The sequence below is a fragment of the Aquila chrysaetos genome, chromosome 17, assembly GCF_900496995.4.
Source record: "Aquila chrysaetos chrysaetos chromosome 17, bAquChr1.4, whole genome shotgun sequence".
Taxonomy (NCBI): Eukaryota; Metazoa; Chordata; class Aves; order Accipitriformes; family Accipitridae; genus Aquila; species Aquila chrysaetos.
This window is the reverse complement of record NC_044020.1, coordinates 3,079,805-3,100,475: the sequence shown is the minus strand read 5'-3', so window position 1 is coordinate 3,100,475 and position 20,671 is coordinate 3,079,805. Positions and strand designations below refer to the sequence as shown.

General features: G+C 39.5%; 1 protein-coding gene across 1 annotated transcript in view; it reads right to left on the bottom strand.

The window, feature by feature from the left end:
* Positions 1-20,671, bottom strand: part of MYH9 (myosin heavy chain 9) — a 72,408-nt gene that overhangs the window by 48,926 nt on the left and 2,811 nt on the right. Inside the window, exons 2-3 of the mRNA XM_030040493.2 lie at positions 7,119-7,471; positions 1,347-1,503 (exon numbers count right to left, since the gene is read on the bottom strand). Coding sequence (XP_029896353.1) covers positions 1,347-1,503; positions 7,119-7,451 — 490 coding nt within the window. The 5' untranslated portion in view covers positions 7,452-7,471. The remainder of the gene's footprint in view (positions 1-1,346; positions 1,504-7,118; positions 7,472-20,671) is intronic.

The following is a 20,671-nucleotide window of genomic DNA, read 5'->3' as shown; positions in this document are numbered from 1 at the left end:
ATCTTCAACAAATTGCCATCAGTACCCTGCCACCAGTCCACTCCAGCATGTCTCTCTGGCTCACCCCTCCCCACCCAAGGCTTTTACAAATATAGCTTAATCAACCCATCATGTTAGCTCTCCCATATGCTCTGCTCTGCATGCATCACACTTCAGCAACCTTTCTCAGCATTCTTCACACGTAAAATTTGTTTAAAGTCACTAACAAAGGTAAGTGGAAGGAATTTTTCTTCCTCCCTTTCCACTCTGGGCAACCATATTGTTATAGTCCTCCTGTGTTTGGAAGTGCAAGTGGTGGCGAGGGCAGGGGAAAAGCAGAACTCTTTAAAATTGAGTCTAATTAGAATTTTAAAGCACAATTTTATTGTATCTGGCCTTTGTTCAAAAAAAGCTAGGCTCGTGACAAGACCTAGGAGAGGCAAACCCTAATCATTGCTAGTCATCAGAAAATAAAGGAGTAATCAAATTCATACAAGCCATGCCAAATCAAACTGCCCATTACATCCTTTAAACCTTACAAAGCATGCCTCTTCATATAACCCAGCTACAAACAGGAAGAAAAGCACAAAATACCTCCATACCTGAACACTCTCCAAGCATCCCAAACCCAAGCACTGACTGTGAAAGACCTTCTCTCAGAAGGGGGGATATGCACAGGACATTCAGAGTTCCATATTTAAAAGTCCTCAAGTGACAAACAAGCAGCACATAATATATATGGTTCTTTATTTCTCATTTGTATACAGGGGGGAAAAAAAAAAAGGTCAATCTGCTTGCTTTCTTTTATTCTATGAAAGGCCAACAGATGTATTTAATATTGCCTGATAGTAAGTTTTATTCTTAACAGAATAAAAATGTAACCAAACAACTCCTGATCAGTAAAACTACCACTGACCATCACACTTCAAAATGCAGGTTATACTAAGCTTGTTTCACCCAACCAGACTGTATGACTGGATTTTAAATACTTTTGTTAAAAGCCTCTATCAACCAATACAGGTACTTGACCATTTACAGCTATCATTCCATAGGCTCATCGTTGAGAGGGGGAAGTTCACTACCTCGGTTGTCCTTGCCTGCTTCTCTGAACCCTGTGCATTCACACCAGTCTGTTCTTTGTCAAGTTTAGCTCTTGCCAGACTCTTTGTAAGGTTCTTCAAGCCACTAGAGCAGGAGAAAGCTATTCACCTGAACACAAAAGCTGGTACCAAGTAGGTGTCAGGTGTCTGTAAGCAAGGACAGAAGGGGCAACAGTGCCTTTTGATAGCAGTGAGTTGTTCTCTTACAGTGTTTTGACTGCAACCTTGATTTGCGATTTCAACAAGAGTCATTATCTCAGCACTCACCTTGCATCATACTCCTGTAGGCTGTGTCTGTGATGGCATAGATATGAGGGGGCATCTCATGTCTCTTTTTGCCTTTGTACATCTCCACTATTTCTTCTGAGTATATGGGCAGGTTCTTGTAAGGATTGATTACCACGCAGAACAGGCCTGAGTAGGTCTGGAAAGAAAATACCCCAGCAAATAAAGACAGGAATTAAAAATGTTGTATAGTTGCACATTTTAACAGTATATTACTTGGAAAAACAAACCAACCAACCAGTCCTTTTTTAAGTGCTCCTTCCAGTGATGCCATGTGGGATGCTTCCCACTAAGCAATATTAGAATCTGAGCAACAGCTAAAGTCATATCAACTTGACTAGTACTCAACCTTTCCAAATATGCACAGAGCATCAACTGACACATTAGTCACACTGATATCAAACTGGCCTGCTCCCTGGCTAATTAACAGTCCACTAGGACTGGCTTTTCTTCCCTTTAAAGTTCCTATATTCAAGTCAAGTGTCCATTTCATTCTATAAGGTAGGTGCTCAGCTCCTAGAAACATGCATTTTATTATTTTCTGCCTCATGTTTGCTATGGATTTATCCAGTAATTGATCAACTACAACATAAAACTTCAAGCCAAAATAGTTACTAAAAGAAAAATAAGACCAGTGTACTCCTTAGAGGTTTTCAAGACCACTGGACTAGGCTGAATTCAGTGTTGACCCTACTCTAAACAGGAACTTGGATTAGATGGCCTCCTAAAGGCCCTTCCAGCCTGAACGCTTTCATGATTTATAAAGTAACAAGTGTAACTAGAACTAGACTCAAAACTGTAAGGTCATTAATGTAGTATAGTTCTGAACTAGTCAATATAGGAAACAATTCATCTCAAATGGTTAATTGGTTGATCTGTGACAGCAAACCTCAATTTCTCAACTGGTTTCCACTGGCTTATATTCTACAGTTCTAATGGAAGACAACTGTCAAAATACTTCTAGTGAAAATATTAAGCTTCTTAAAAGAAAAAAAAAATTTTAAAAATACCTTTGAGATCTGAATACCTACCCCCCCCCCCATTTTACTTGCAAAGGGACTAGAAGGAGCAGAGGTTTCTTAGATATTTCCTAGATATTCTAAGAATAGCATTCCAAGCGTTGCTCCTGGGGTTTAGAGCTACCGTAGTCCCTGTCAATTTTAGAGGCAGCTGCTTCAAACATCTGGAGAGGAGTAGCTTTCTACAGCAACTTGCAGTGCTACCAGAAGAGAGTACATTTGGCACTTATTTCTATTGCTACCATCTCTTCTATTGTTTGCTCAATGAAGAGTGCTTCGGAGTGGTAGAATTCTCCACAATGAGCACAGAGTACTTAATCAGATTTAGCCTCTTTAGCTAGATAAAGGTAAGGATTAGACTACAGTGATCAGAAGGGTGAAAATAGCATCTCCTACAGAGTTTATGGTCTTATATCCAAATTTTCTACACGCTGGCTTACCATTAAGTAATTAGCCCACTCATATGCAGCAGATTCACATACAGCTTTTACCCTATGTCCCCCAGAAAGCAAAATTTTTATAGGTATTTAAGGTTCCTTTTCCATACCCCAGCATAAACTATCAGGATATGTTTCCAGACCTACTTTTTTTTCTATTTTTCTAATATTTGAGGAATATTTGAATAGCTTACAGAAAATACTAAATCTCTTTCCAAACTGGGAAACTACAAAAGTTGGCTAAAAACCTTTTAGTGTAGGACTTCTAAAGTTTTAGGAAGCTAAGCTTCAGTGAGACATTCTAGTCAGGTTAGGTTTGAGGTAGTGCTTGAAAGGAAGTTTAAGGAGTTTGCAGAAACCAACTTGGCAATGCTAGTTCCTTTTGCCTCAGCCTTAGTTCTCCATCATATCAGACAGTACTTGTACAGCACAGAACAGCAGCTGAAAGACTGGGTCATGCTTTCCTGATCTTTGACTACACTAGTGGAAGACAGAGTAGGACCAAGAGGTAGAAAGGAGTCGACTCAAGAGCAGCACATTCACAGTACATGCAGTACACCTTTTCCTTATGCTGGTGTGGAAATAATTGACATTGGAATCAAATGAATTGTTAGAAGGAAAGCTGTAATTTTATCTGAGTTCTGGAAAACAAGTAAACAAAAACCCTCTAGGCTGCCAGTTCCAGCTATCTGCATTAGCAGCCATCTTGCCTCAAATCCCATGGCAGCAGCAACCTGCACATATTAATCAAAAGAAGATGCCCTATATAGACCCTGTTCCCCCCTGCAACAAAACTAACTCAGGCCACAGACTGAACCTCCCTCTCCTTTGAAGAGGTTAATACAGCTAAACGCCTGTTCGCTGCTTTCGGGGAATTAGAAGTGAGAGCAAAAGAAAAGTGGTAGCAGTAGCAACTACTGTGGTAATATTCCACAAGGAATGTAAAGTTTACTTGTCTGTATTTGTGTGACTTTTTATGGCCATGTGTACTGAACAAATTAGAATTGTTGCTTTTTAAGTAAGAGTAGTGTAAAAGTCTGAAGCTGGGCTGAAGCAGTCTTACAGACGAAAGCAGCAGTTTAGAAAACGGAAGACATTCATTTCAATTACAGTGATGAAGCCATGAAGCAGGTATGCAGGAAGAAGCCATCACCTTCTTCCAGCATTCTGGTTGCCAGGAGAAATACCTAAGGGAAGTTTCCTTGCAGTATAATGATCTCAGTCAGATGTGTGAGGTGATATTTTTGTCTAATAAAGAGAGACAACTAATCATGGCTGGGATAGGCAACTGAGCTAGATAGACCACCATGTCACAACTCCTGGTCAAGCACAATGACAGAGTTTTATATAGGAAGCAAGTTGAATAATACCAAGCAAAAGCTGCCAGCCCTACCACAGAGAAGACAAGAGTCATCCTCATCTTATTAAAGTGCAAGTAAAGACTTATATGCATAAACCTCTGAATTGAACCCAAGGCTCCAATTGAAAGGCTAATCTATTATAAGCGTAGCTGGCTTGGAATTCTGTACTTTGTTTCAGACATTACTATCTCAAAATAGAATTCTGGCATTACCTTTCACTAACTATTTCAAGTACCACATGGGCCAAACTGGAACTAGCTTTATTTTTCTAACTGCTAAACTAGCTCTGAAGAGCTGAAAGGACCATCTGCAGCATGGCACAAAGCTGACAGCATCAAAAAGTTTATTCTCCAGGAACTGTTAACTTCAATGAAATAACTGGAACATGTAATGTTGAGTTTTGAGTTTCGCACTGAAGACAAACAAGGCAGTTCAGGTAAGCAACACAGAAGCTGAAAACGATCTTCTGGTGAAGCATTCCAAATAGAAAGGGTTAATATGAATGCCAGTCTATTAGCAAGTCACCTCGGTGCAGAACCAATCAGCACATGGAAATAGCAAATTGGTGTCAGACTCAAGCTCTTAGTTCTTGAAATGTTTGACACTCCCTGCTCAAAATTTGTCTGCGCCAGCCGTAAGATTTTCCCCTTCCGTTTATACGATGGGTAGACAGAAAAATAAAGTTTAAAAAAAAAAAAAAAAAAAAGAAAAAACACAAAAACACAGCCCTGCTGGCAAAGAATAGAGAAAGGACAAGAGCAGAACTAAATTATGCTTATGATCTTTCCAGAGACATTTGTGCTAGAGATACATTGCGTGTATTCTCTTTCTTCAAGAGGATTAATGATCAACTAACAGCCACTCCAATAAAAGTATTTTAAGCCTTTGCATTAATCTTCTGACTTGCTGAGAACTGCTGACAGGTGAGATCAGTCCATTTCACAAGCGCACAGAAACACAGTTTTGGCAAGACTAAGATTCTGTAATAGAGAATTACTATGCTAGGTTTACTTACTTGGGTGAAGGGTGTGGAGATTTTTTAATACTTCTTACAATCCAATTAGAAGAACTCAAATTATTACAGTCACAGACTATGTCTGAAATTTCAGAGGGTATCTTGCAAGATACGTGAAACAGCCTATTGCAGAGTGTGCAACAGACTTAGAGATGCTGTTGAATTATTTTCAACAACTTATTACATAACCTAGCAATGTTTCCTGTTCTAAAAATGTTACATGTGATTTTGCACATCCTATTTCATCTCAATACCAAGACTCTTCCCTCTGAGAATAGATTTTGACCAATAGTCAGAGGAGTTACTGACTACACAGAATAATTAACTGCATCAACCTCCAACCACATTAGCTCTCAAAATTCTGAGATCAGACGGTGGGAGTCAGACTAAATTTATATCAGCTTTGCATCCTTCAGATGTTCTCCGTTAATTTCTGCAACAGTTGTCTATACACCTTTGTGCCGCTCCAGAAGAGTAGTGGTCACAGCACTAGCCAGAGTGGGAGTGCCTAGCTTGTGTTCATGCTCTGTTAACCTAGAAGGCAACAGTTTACAAAGGTTTCTACCCAAGATGGATAGCTAGAGTGAATTTCTGCTATGTGGTGTCTTAGATACTACCAGTCCCTGTTAGGGCAGATCATCTATAGCTTGCCATGTAAAATGACTACATAAAAGACTATGGGTATGACAAAGTAGTAAGCACTCAGAAAAAAACAAAACATACAGATAGATATAGCAGAGAGTTTTTAATTATGTTGTCTTCTCCATATGACAAGAGAGGCAGCTTTTGGGCTTTGGCAGCACAAAAAGAGGGGAGAGAGGAAATGTAGACAGACTTTCTTCAAGGACTGTATTAATATACATGTTTACATATGAAATTTATTCTTTAATACATTTTATTTTAATAGATCTTCTAATCTACTGTGAAGATTTCATAGCACTCAAAAATAATGAACATCCGGCATTTCTACATCCCACAGGATTCCATCTCAGGCAGTCCCATTTTAATTATGTAAGCAGAGGCTAGCCCAAGAATAAACAAACCAAGAAACACTCGTTCCTGTTTTAACCAGTCACTGCACCCAAATTTTACATTACCGCTGCGTTTAATCATTCATTCTATGCCTGCAAAGTATCAATAAAATAGGCGCTATCACAACCATCATCTGCTGGCTAAACAGAAGCCACAGGAAGAAAATCAGAAGGGAACTGAAGAACCAGGTCAAGGTTCCAAACTCTCCTTCCCCACCTTTCCTTATTCATTGCTTTTGGTATTCAGAAGTAGTTACTGCATGCTTCATTAGTATGACCATTGGTCCCATAAATGGTAGCTTTGTCATTTCCACAGCAATAAGAAGCAGGAATCTCTGCTCTTGTCCATTTTGGGGTAGAAAGAAAAGGAAGTATTTCCTATCTGTAAGCACGCACAGGCACATATGTGCCTTCTCTAGTAAAACACTCCAAGATCCAGAATTTTTGTAACACAAAGCTTGGCATTAGCATTCTTTCCCACTGAAGCTCCAGACGTGGGAAAATGCAATTCAGATGTTAGGTATATCAGGACTGTGTTTTTATTATTATTTGGTTCAGTCCAGATCAGACTCCCCATTTACCACTCTCCAACTGCTTTCACTTCTTGCTAAAAGAAAGTTAAATGGCATTCAAAACATCCTGCAAATGAAGACATTAAAATGTTAAAGACAGATTTACCACAGCATTCCTTGAAAGCTTCAACATTAACTAGAGGGGGATTGGCATAGTTTAGTGAAAAGATTTTAAGTAGAGGGAAGAAGCTAAGTCACATGAGAGTTGCGTATAGGGGCAACGAAAGGTTAACATACACATTTTAGAAGCAAAGTGATTACAGTAAGTTCACATACTATGTAATCAAGAACTCTTACCCCAACAGACAAGACTACTTACATAGATCAGTCCCGAGTAGTATCTCTCCTTCAAGTTGTGAAGCACAGAAGCCTCATTCAGGCATGTCAGCTCCGCCATATCTTCCACTTTAGAGAATTTGGGGGGGTTCATCTTCTGGATGTCATCCTTATTTACTTTCACTTTCTTCCCATTCTCTGCCAGTTCCACGATGGCCTCATCTCCTACTTCTTCCTTCAGGCTAGCTGCCTCAAACCCATTCTTCTCTGAGGGAACCCATACCAGCTTCTTAGCTGCCCAGTCGGCCTGAGTCAGGGGGTTATTAATGATGTTTTTATCCACATAAAGGTACTTATCTGCATCTCTCTGCGACATTGTGTTTTAGAATTGGGGACCTGCAAAAAGAGAAGGGGGGGAATATTTTTAAAGCCTCAAGTTGCCTTGCAAATTCCTAGAGGCAGACAGGCACACGGCAAGTACTCTGAAGCCCTGGTCATCAGAACATGCCTCCCCCTCCTTTAGTTTCATGTTAGTAAGAACTGGTACGTTGTCAAACTTCCAATAAGGTCACGGTTTGGCTTGCCAAGAGGATGAAAAAAACCAAACTAGCAAGCAGTTAAGAAAAACCCTACAACAAAACACTGACCGTTAAGCATTTGGAAGCCATTATTTGGCAGAAAAGAGAAAGCACATTAAAGTGGCAAGCATCAAACAATTTGTAAGATGTGCCAATACTCATAGCATCAGATACTATGTCAGTAACGTTCAAGTCACGATTAGCCCTTCACTGCTCTACTTGGTAGAGATATTAGGTCAGAAATATAATCATAAATGTTTAATCAACAATTTCACTTCCTATCTCCTTGTTCTGATAAGCTACGAATCAAATACTACAACTTCTTAGAAATCCCATATACCAGCCGAGACAATACATGAGACTTACTTTGCTTCTAAAAGACATCATCGATAATTTGAGGATACCAGTTAAGACTGACATTAGATACTTTCCATCACCAGCTTAGCAGCAACACCCAGCCCACCAGTTTGTATCTTTTTTCTAGATAATGTTCAGTAGCAAAATAGCTCCAAGGCAGTAACAGAATAAACCTGTGGTCAGGAAATTTTACAGCCAAAAATCCTCTATTGGGATCCTTCTATGAAGCTGTGGTCAGGTAGAGGAGAGAGTACCACCCCTATGAGAGGGAGATGTAGGCAGCATGCTCAGAAAATGGCACCCTAGATTTAGTGTTTCATCAAAACCAGAACACTACCGCCAGGGATTTTCCAGTTTATAAGGCAGCAATTTTATTGGTGCCACTCAGAAATCCTTTCAATCAGAAGAAAGGACTGCATGCGTCAAGGCTCATTAACCACGTAGCAGCAGCCTCTTTACAAGGTCCCATAAACATTACTTCTTGGATCCTTCCTCACAAAGATACCCGTGTCCTCAATATAAGTTTTTTGTAACTTGGATAGAAGTTAGAGCTCTTTACCACCAAAAGAACAGGAAATGAAAATATCAATATTCATGTCATGGCAGGCTGTCAGGATTTACAGAGATAAATTTTCTACAGACCATACCCATATTTACAAACCAGCCTGCAAATCAAATAGGTGAAGTCTGACTATAGATACCGCAGACAAAAAGTTACTGAGAGCAGGACAGAAGCAGTTCAATTCTCAGAGTATGCATGAGAGCAACAATACATGTTGAGTCCCAGCATTAGCAAGCAGTGAATGAAGCCAGAAAAACATCAGCTATAATAATCACGGGCACAAATGCCCACACCAGTCATTTGTAAGCATGTAGGGAAATTCCTTTCAACAAATGTATCGCTGTAGGTGGTATGCAACTTTGTGCCAGATACTGTATGGATAGCTGTATATTCACAGTCAAAAATTCTTTAGCAAACAAAGAGAAAATTACTCTATAAATAATCATTTCCTTTAGCTTAAATTTAAAATCTTTGTCTTAAGCCTTATAGGATATGCCAAGCAGCTACTCCACGCTTTACCTCATCTTTCCTTCCCCACAGGGTCACTGACACTTCCACCTCAATAACCGCAACAGTGATTCTCAGAGCAGCTCCTCCTCCCTGGCTTTTTGTATTTTTATTGAAAACCCAGATTTTAATGGGTACGTGATGAAGAGGTTTATTGCAGAGATAAGATGTAGCAATCAGAAGACTGCCATGAAAAATTTGAGCTGTCAAGAGAGCTCCAAGACCACCCTACAACAGCTAGCCTGACAGTGTGTAGGAAATAGAGAAGACTAACAATTCAACAAAAGATATTGAGACTCCATGACATTGCAGAGTATCATCTGCAGGTTGTGGTCAAACGGTTAAAAAAAAAAACAAAAAGGAGTGGAGGAAAGGAAGGGAAAAGGAAAAAAAAAAAAGAAATAAATATTCAATTGTGTCCAGAGTTGTATCAGGTTTGGCAAGGCAACAGCTGTGCTCTACCCTCCATTACACAGTTTCCTGCCTATGCGACTCCCAGAATCTAACCAGTTGCCTTTTTTGGCTATAATCAGGCAGGACACAGAGGCAGTATGCTTCAGCTAAATTCAGTTTCATCATTTCCTGAGGAATCCGAAGTAACCAGACATCTGAAGTGTCCTGTATTACACTGAAACATATTCCTCACTTCCTTACTGTTAAGAGTACATGCCTTCAACACACCTTGGAGATTTATTCTGGGATAAAGACTAATTCTTTTGGGATAAGAAATACATAAGACCACAAGAAATCTTTCAAGGGGTATCCCCACCCAGTTCTAGATCTGGAGAGAACCAAGGGAAGAAGATAGCCACAGAGAGGTTAATCAAATTCCTCACAGGAGGAGAAACCCGAATTATCTCACATACAGCAAGACTGCATTCTTCAGCCAGTAAGGGATCATTCTATAGCATCTACGCCTTTTTATTCCCAGGACTGAAAACAACAACTTTCACAGTAAGAAGAGAAATAGCCTAACACGGCCATTCTAAAATCTCACCAAACACTAAGTTTTTTTATGCCAGTACTAACAAATAGTGAGGAGGTTCAAAGATGGTCTGCACCTCAAACTTTAAACAGACTTGAAAATTACCCTATTGCATGGAAGCAGCAAGCATCACCATCACAAACTAGTTTTCATGTGCTCCAGAACAGAATCATCAGGTACTAGAACTAAAAAAATGGAGGATCATGCCAAGATAACATGGTATTAGTGCTATTCTCAAGGCTGACTTCTAACCCACAGGGCCTCTAAACTAGCAATACCACAAACCAACCATTAATTTGCCTTCTCCACAAGAACACTACCAGAGGAATCAGATTCAGCAAGTTCCATCTCATGGGCTCCAAAACTTATCTTCCTAGCTTATGCCACATTTCACTGGGCATTTCTAAAAACGCCTTAAGTGGTCAAAGAAGCAAGCCCAGTAAGCTCTTGCATTCGTTGAGAGTAGCTGTAAGGCTGCAAGTCATTACCATTTTAGGAACAAATTAGGAAGCAATTTGTTTGCCTAGTAGTTTGCATTTTGGGTGTAGATAATTACGTGGGGCAAGGACATTTATCTTTACATGGCTATTGTGCAACTGTCAGATGAGAATACCGTTAACAATATTCTTTTTGATGCAACACCAGTCTATAGGCAAGAAGACCAAAAAAATACAGAAGGAAGACAGACCATCCTTGTTTTGAGTTTAAATGCCTCCTTCCTAGTATTGTTTCCAAAAATGAAATATTGCAGTCACTTCCCTGTTAACCCAGTATGCTCCCTTATTGTGGTTTGTAGCAGTCTGAGGAACAGACTAGTCAAACGTTGCTTGTTTTCCATTATTTCAGGTGCCAAAAGACATTCTTTTGCCATTTAACTAACTACATAGTTGCCATAAAGATGCCATACAGTTACAGATGGATGCAAAGTGATCACTACAGCCATGAATAGGACAGGACCAAGACATAAATAATATGTAGTCCAACCTCAAAAAATTTTTCAATAATGCTTTACATACATGCTTCCCTGTAGATTCTTTTGAGATGAACAAGTTAAACACTGGCTCTAAGTTAAGATGCCATGCGTTCCCTTTGAACTAGGCAGAATTGCCCCAAACGCTCCTTTGAATACAATCATATGGACAGAAGTTTGCCTTAGCCTCCTACAATTTCATAGCCTTAAGGCTTGAATTACGAGACACTTCACACACTCCTCTCCCTACTTAAAGCATCAAGTGCTTCCCAAAAGCCTGGAAACAAACACCTTGTCTGGCTTGGAAAGGTCTAAAAGCTACCTCTGCTATAAGTTCCCTTCCTTTTGATTACAGCGTTTTGCAACTGCTAAAAGCATAGAACATTATCTGTTTGCAATTTAATTTTCCAGAACTATTTGTATTATTCCCCCCCCCTTCAAATGTTTACTCTGTCAGCAGCCACATAATTGTTTCTGGGACTGAGCTGCTGCTCAGTAAGATGAGCTTGGGCTATGCTAAACTATGGAGGTAACAGCCTGAAGTAGAAACAGAATATATTCAGAAAAGCGTTAATGGCAACAGTTAAAGCATCACACTTGCTAACAAGCATTAGAGCACTAGCTAGGCAAGGAAAGCACTTCTAGTTTGAGTTATCCGAACCACCATTAAAGTAGGGATCCCCACACTGTTCTTTTTAGGCTTCAACCTCATCATTAGCAAAGATGCATTTACTACATTGGAATAGACAGCTTTAATCACAAACCATTTCTTTGCTTTAATGAATTATGAGAAGTTTGCGAAATACTGGGCTATAGAGAACATAAAAGAGCCAGATACATGTACTGTATACTTGCTGATTCAGATCACCATTTCAGAACTTTGCTGTACGACTGAGCCTGCATGAAAAGGGACATATGTGGGTAATTACTAGAAGTTTCTTCTGCTTCATATCCACCAGTAAGGCACTGTTATAAAAACTTTCTGTGATTTCACATGACATGATCCCCCCACAGGGTTTGTCTAGTAACCTTTATACTAGCAGTGCAAGAGGAACTACGCTAAAGATCAGGGTGACAAAAAGAATGGACAATAAATAGTAAACACATTTAGACTAAAACAAGTTAATTTCCTTTGTTTATACAGTTCACATTTTAAAAGTATTTCAGGAACACAACTCTCATGCCATTTTCCAAACTGGCTTACCTTTAGCAGGTTGTGAGAGAATGGCATACAAGACAAAAGGCCCTTTCACAGAGCAAAAGGAATGTACACCATTTCTACAGGCAAGACAAGACTTTTACACTAGAAAATCGCAGCACTACTGGTCACTTACAATCCCATTTCAGTTACAACTAAAGTGTCCTCAGTGAAGAAACTCGATTCTTTGTTAATACACAGCATTTAAAAAATAATCTGACTTTGAGAAGAAGCTAACGATTCAAACTAAGTTTGGTCAGTAACATTCATATGATGGGAATCTGTTAAGCGTACAATCTGAACAGCTAATACTTGCATTATTTTTGCAAACTCAACTATTTCACTTTCCCCAGCCAGCTGAATACAGTTCATCAAATCAACAGAAACAGTTGCATTAAGTGCAGCTAGAAAGCACAGTAAGCAGACTTCAGTGGCCAGACTGCCTACAGTGACCATGAACTGACAACATTAAAAACCAAAACCTAACCCACGAAAAAAAACTCCCTATAATTCCCTTGTACTCACTAAGAAACCGTTCAGATCTCATCTGTTTAGGATGTACTAGGCTGACACTTCACAGCTCCACGTGCCAGGAAGTTTATGGGAAAGAAAACTGCAAAGTTTGTTAGCACAAACTGTTCCAACTTCAAAGTAACACCTATATAAAAACTGAAGTCTGAATCACTAAGGGTGAGAATGAATCGCAGGGGGGAGGGGGAGAGGAAGGGAAGGGGAAAAGCTGGCAGGAAGCTGAACTGATGGACTGGTTATTATCTGCTTGTTTCTCAAGTTCAGTATATTGTGACACACCAGTGCTTGATGCTTCAGACTGAAGAATCATGAATTTCAGTTATCCCACTAGAGAATACAACATCAGGCAAGTACACAAATTTGCAATTAATACTCCCTCTCTGATAGTCCCCCAAGCTGAAGGCGTTCAGCTACACTTACCCTTTTTGTTCAGAATGCCGTGCCGCCACGCAGACTCATTTCATCTAGTTCAGCTTTATTTGGGATTCATAATGATTGCTATTAGGCTTACTGTAGTTAACTGCTTTCCTCTCTAGTCACAGTCTGACGCACACAATACATTGTTGAAAGATTTATTTCACAACTGGAATGCAGATTGCTGGCAATTATTGTTGCATATTCAGTTTGACTGTAGTGCTGCCCAGACTTGCCAGCTACCATGTTTATTACTGTAAGTTAAACTCAAAGGTAGAGCACTAAAGTGCCTTCTCTGTATGCACAGGGCTCCAAGAATCAAGAAGGAGGAATCTAATTATCTAACACATAAATGATACCTGTACTACACAGAGGTGATCAACTGACCAGACTACACGCAAGACAGAAGAAAGAAGTTGAAGGGTATTCTGTATCTTCCAGGTGGCCTAAAGGTACCTGGCACGCATCCTCAGAACAACAAACATAGAATAAATGTTTCTCAGTTTCTGCATGTCCAGCTCCTTTCATCAGCTGTCAAGCACCACTTTCTGGTATGTGTGAAGCAGCACTTGCATATTCTACTGTAACAGCTGACACAGGAGGTTTGCTCTGTGAGGCTGGGACTTTCCATGGCAAACTGCAAAGGCCACAAAGCTATATACAAGTAAGGCACTGTCCTTACATGCTACTTAATAGTCACATTTTCTCTCCCCTGGGTTCAAATGAATGGCAAGATTGGGAGAACAGAAGCTACAAGCACAGCACATGTAGATGTAACGTAAATTAATGCCAATCTGAAGAGGCTAGTTCTGGGTACCAAAGAGCGAAAACGGGATAGCGCAGGCTTCACCATGGGCTATACATGCACAGAAACAATCTTGGCAAACTGCACTGCATACCGTAAAGAAATTAACCACTGTATGTTATGGGCAAATACGGCCGGGCATAGCTTTCCTATGTTAATGCTAGGGAGGGTATGCTTGCCCCTATTTTAATTGCACCTTCTCAGTTCAGCGAGACACAAAGACACATTATCATGTACATGGCACCAATAAAGTTAATCAGTTCTATGAAGCCTGTGCACATTGTTTAAACACACCAAACACTGGTTTAGGGAGGGGGAGGGTAGCCTTCTGTTGATTTCAAGTCCAGTCTTTAGCATGACAAAGCTAGGCTGGCTGCCACCCAACCCCATTCACTTTGAATAAATATTCAAAGTTTACAATCCTGCATAATACACTTTCTGCAACTGTTGTTTCTCATTAGTGCTCATACAGTACATGCCTTCTCAGCAGAGGAGAGAATTCCTCTTCCAGAGACAGTGTGCCCACAAGGAAAACATTCCAGGGGGAGAACACATTCTTCGTGACCACTCAGCAAAGTAATCCCACTTAAGGAGACAGCTGTAGTTCAGAAAACTGCAGCCCATCCCTGCTGTTCAAGCTGTTTTGCTGGAAGACTTGTTTTCAGGAGGCATAATGGACTGCAAAAGTTCTGATCAGGCATGCAGAATTCCCTAGGGCCATTGCATGAAAGAGGAGGAAGAGCTTGGAAAGTTTCAGCCTGTCCTTGTTATCTCAGGGTCACTTTTCATTCCTTCCCTAATATTCTGTTTTAAGGCTAAGAAGGTATCTGCCAAGAACTCTCTGGGGCACTGAAGTGTAAGGTAGTTCTTCCAGTACATAGTTCTATATCAATTAGCACTCCCTGTCGTCTTTGTCAGCTCCAGGTTTCATTTCATCACAGGAGGCAACAAGGAACAAAACAATTACACCTAAATACAGAGAAGAAAAATACAATTCTGGTTCACTCTTTTAGAGACAAATATTTAGCACACATGTGGCTAAGAAAGTCACAGGAGCAATTATTCTCACTTACGTTAACCGAGAAATTGCTTTGATCTCAGCATCAATAATACTAATTTTCTTCCAGCTCATATTGGAAAGAACCAAGTGCAAATATGTCTGGCAAACCATTTTAAAAAAAAGATTATTTTTACATTGCAGCAGGGAACCAAGTTTCTCTAGACACTTACAGCTCAACCTACTGTGCCAAACTATGATCGTGCACAAACAGCCTTCTGCTACATCTCATATTTTTGTTCTTTTTTCAAATAGTTCTGCTGCACCATTAACAGCAGCTGTGGGGATGGTAGGCAAAAACCGTGGCACAGAGAAGTCTACCACCTTTACAGGGTCCAACTTTGATTCTCAACTCTTCTAGCTGTATACAGGGATTCATTAAGAGGACCTACCTCTGTCTATGAAGGTGATCTTGGAGGTGGGGGGCAGGAGGAGAGTGACTCACTCTGGACATGGAACAACAGCAACTCCTGCACTGAAGGAAAAGCTACATAGCCTTAAACTCCAGGATGTATAAGGAGGCCAGGTTGAGAACAACCTCACAGAAAATAAATATCAAGTTCAAGATGGTCTGAAAAACTTTGAAACATTCTGATTGCGACATTTCCCTACTGCTTTCAAGGTCTTGCACAGCTTCATGGTTCCTTACTTAGCTATCCATTATAACCAGTGTTCTAGAGAAAGCCCCCGGTTCAGCGGAGCACACAAGGAACGCTTGTCTGGTCTGTACACCTCAGCCTCACACTTGTTTTCTGGTTAGCTTGTTCCTTTCCTGACCTGTGCTTTCTTCCCTAAACGTCAAATGTATCAGTCTTTAAAAAGGAACAGCATTAGGCATTTCTTATTTTAGAATTCACCCAACCATGCCCTCCTGTCTGGATGTCCTGAAGCACTGATTTTTGTATTAAAGGAGAAGAAAGGACTCATCTTTCAATCTGAAATGAGTAAAAGCAGGGGCACTTGATAGTAGGAACCTGGTCTGAACTGTTACAATCATGGCTATATGGCATATAAAATTTTCTCCGTTCTGGCATTACAGGAAAAGACTTTTTTTGAAAAAAAAAACAAAATTATCCCCTTCTGGTAGGCAACTGACATACTATGACATTCCACAGTACCAATAAGAGGAGGCAAATATAATTTGGAAGTTTCCAACAAAGTTTTGCTTTCTGGCATAAAAGGATAAAAAACAACATGAGGAAACACTGACCACAGAGTAGCAGAACTCTTTCATGCGCCTCCACCATAGTTAACAACTTCTCCACAACCGTATACACTACAGTGCTGTGGTGGTGAGGCACTGGAGCAGGTTGCCCAGAGAAGCTGTGGATGCCCCATCCCTGGCAGTGTTCAAGGCCAGGGTGGATGGGGCTTTGAGAAACCTGGTCTAGTAGAAGTTGTCCCTGCCCATGGCAGCAGGGCTGGAACCAGATGATCTTTAAGGTCCCTTCCAACCCAAACCATTCTATGATTCTATGATCTCGTTATCCACACAAGCAAGAGCTGAACCATTACTGCTGTTGTACTTTTTCCTGATAGAATTGGTATAATACAGCGTGGTAATATTTATCAGTTAAATCTACATCAAGTTTTTAGAACTAAAAATCTACCTATATAGTCCTGCCCCTTAGGAAAAAAAACTTAAAATTTGCCATGTGCAAAAATTATTAACTCCCACTATGTGGAGGAAAAGATAAACTGACTGTGCACACATATATGACAGTGCTATGCAGACAATACGTAGATAATTTTTAGAAGTTACACCGGTTTGTCTAATAAATTGGCAATCCCTTTTTTAAAGAAAAATTATGACTAATACACCTTCCCCATCCCATTTGCGCATTCTCCTTTCTCATCATATACGCATTAAACTGCAAACTCAAGTTCATCTGCACAAAACTTTGACTTGGGAAGGGCCATTAAAACAATTCAGAATAATTTACTGCGTAATGAAAGGTCAAAGACTTCAGTATCTGCTATAAACATTCATACTGCAATATAACCCAGATGATAAAAGCTAAGTGAACTGGTTTAAGTCACAAATGTTAACTCACAGTTTAAAGAGTTTTTGTGCCTGTGGAGAAATCTTATTTTGTACTTATGCTCCTCTAAGAAAGAAAATTTCCTTTGTCAGTAAACAGACACATCCATTTGAAACATGACAGTTTCAAGTATCCAATTACTTAAATATTGTAAATAGTCTACCATATACCTGTATCCACACTCCCATATCCAATTATGTAAACAATCCTGTAAAGCCTGAACACATTTTACTTGATGTCAAAAAGAGATAAAAACATCCCTATCTCTGAACAACAGAAACAACGACATCTGAACAACACCTGTGAAGAATAAAATACATTAAGAGGTACTCTGCTAAAAAAATAAAATTCATTAATATAAAAAAAAATTATTTCTTGGACTACTTCAGATGCATTTACAAGCAAAAAGTAACTAAAACTGTTTTCTAGGTAGTTACCTGCAATCAGCAATTTATGAATTAAGTTGCCTGTTTCTGGACACCTTCATCTCAAATCCACCCCTTCTGGTCTGTTCCACTAATTGTGAAACACGCAACTACCTACCCCCCCAGCCACCCAAAAAAAAGGAAGAAAAAAGACCAAAGAAGAATGTCAATACCTTCCTCTACATTTTAAACTATGAATAACATGGCCAAAACAGAAGTCAGGGAGTATTTTTCTTCATCTACATTTAAAAAATGGTCAAAAGTCAATTTACCTCATCAATCAACTAGTTCCAAGTGCTTAGCCAGGAACTTTCTCATCCAGTTCATTGGTTTGACTTCAGATTTACATTCAGTATTTGTTGTCAAATTCTTACATTTGAGCATCTTGTATTCATTCAAATAAGCCTAAGTCCTAAGATGGACTACCAATTTAAGAAAAAGAAACACTATCAGTGAAAATTAATTTATACTCACACATTTCAAAATAGTTGATTGTATCGATTCTGAGCACAGCAAGACTAGAATCTCTTGCACTAAATGGCAAGCAGACCTACAGTGTAACAGTTCCTGCCAAAAAGAGCTTACTGACTAAAAAATTACCTACAAATTGATACAACAGTTGTTTTAAGTCAGTCACATTTGGAGAAAAAGACAGAAGCAACTTAAATTATTTTTTTTTTCCATGGAAATTTCGCTGTAGGTTTCCTTTTTTTTTCTTGGATATTTAAATCAACTCTAAGTACGTCAGTAAAACTAGCTGGATCAAGTGTTGGCCACAACTGACTTTAACCAAAGTCAAATCTCCTGCACCTCCAACGTGGATTAGAAAAGCCTAAATTCAAGCAAACTGGTGAAGTCTCGACCTTAAAAGAAAAACACTGATGAGCGTACGCTCATCACTACAAACAATAAAAAGGGAAGTAAACTATTACAAGAGCATGCTTTAAATCTTACATTTTAAACAGGAAGCTGTCCAACAGGAAGAAAAAAATACCTGACTGCACGGGACTGTCAAAGTTGAGCTGTAAAGTTTCTCTAAACCTCTTTTCTTACGAGTCTGAACGCCTACTTTGCTTTCATTCAAATCAGAACTCCAGCTCTGCGTTGAGGCATATATCACAATGGATTTCCTGCCGAGACTCATTAAAATGGTAGTTCTTGATGAATAGAAGTATTCATCAGTTAAGGAGACTTTATGATACAGATTTCCAAGTTAAGTTCCCCTCAACATATATTAATTATTAGCTTGAATGTACTGAAATCACTCATCCATGTGGTTTTATTTACTACTCTCAGTAGACTCAGCATACATGCATTAGGAGAAATTTAAACTTCTAGTCATGAAGACAAGCAGAACCCAAACCCTATGTACAAAACTCTAGAGGCATAAGTTTCATAAAGAGGTCATGGAGTCAAACCACAGTATGCAGAGTTATATTTCATTATACCTCTCTGCATCCAACAGCAATACATTTGTAATACTTCTATAAGAAATAATTTGCAGTACACAAGCACGCCAGATCAATTTTAGAGTTTCTACTTTGCTACGTTTAAAAAGGACATGACTTAGCAGTACTAGCTCTGGAAGTATCGTACAGTGAAATCAATCACAGTTCCACCACTGGAAAATTGTAGACACTACTATTTCTTTAGACTTTTTAGGATGTTCAGAAAGGCAATATATTGTGCTGAACAGTAACCGGCAAAGGGCCATTAACTGAAAACAGGGACTAGTCCATTACGCTGAACACGACTGGGTTGGAATGAGGTCAGAAGATGTCTTGCAATCCTAGGCTACTGTACTGGCTTAACAAATCGGTGTTGAGATTATTACTTCAAGTACTCAGAACAAGTTCTCACAGCCACTAAAGAAAAAAGTGAAGCGGATAAACCATAATTAAGATGAACTTGTAAATTGATGCATTTCATTTAGTTGGACAACACCCATTTGCATTAGCTTCCAGGGCAGAAGTTGCATTTGTGTTTTTGTCTCATCACACTCCATTTAAATCAGGTTGCTAGCTTCCATCTCTTTCTACACTAGGAAATTCAATTAGAACCACAGTGTGCTTTAACTGAAAAGAAATTTAAGGTACAAGGTCACCAAGCCACCATCAAGCTAGAGCAATTGCCAGCAAAAACAATGCCGCTGTAGGCAATCCTATGCTATTATAGTTTTGTTCCAACCCACAGAAGACTTAACATCAGGCACACAATTTCTCTGTTTAACATGCAAACAGCTGTGCGTCAATTACAAACTACGAAAACAAAGAATAGTAAGATAGTTATACAAGAAATCAAAGACAAAAATGGATGTTAGAGGGCACCAAGTGCATTATTGAGTCAAACAAAAACGTATTAAATCATACACTCAGGATTAAAGTTCTGGACACGTTTTAGTAGGTGTGCACACTAACTCTGAGCCTCTAAAATGCACTTTAGCCATCAGTGAGCTTCAGCACATTACCCAATAACCTGAAGTTACCATGCAAGAAAGCAGATGTAGTACACAGGGGTGGGGGATAAGACAACCTTAACTTTGACTTCCCCTTTCGGTAAACCTTGCATTCACCAGATGGGTTCCTGTACCTCCAGTGGGTCTGCTTATAATCTCACCCTATTATAGCCACACAAAGTCATAAACAACATGAATCTGGGCAAGACACGGGCCTAGGGATGGGGGGTAGAAGCAGAAGATTCAGCAGAATCAGCTCAGAAATCACAATACCTCTGACATGTGTCCTGTCCTGTCTGTTCGGTATCCTGGAGATTAACAGAACAAAACCTGAATTTTTGGGTATAGACAGACTACTTTAATCTCCCAGTACAACTGAAGTATATTTTCATGGAGTTAGTAGCCATGCAGATACACATACACTTCCTTGTACCTGCATGTGAATAGTCTGACGGAGGACTAACCTGTGAATTATTAGTTATTATAAACATTTAGCACATTATTTTTCATGACCTGCCAAGATAATAGTGGTTCAAGTTTTCAAGATAGTTTGTTGCAGTGGTAAATGTAAGTCTCCGCATTTGTAGTAGAAATATTTGCAGTGCCAAGTACTGTTACAAAGAGATTTAAGCACCTGTGGCATCTGACTCCACCACAGTTTTCAAGTCAAAGATGAGTATTAGAGCTACCACCTGCTACACAGTTTGAAC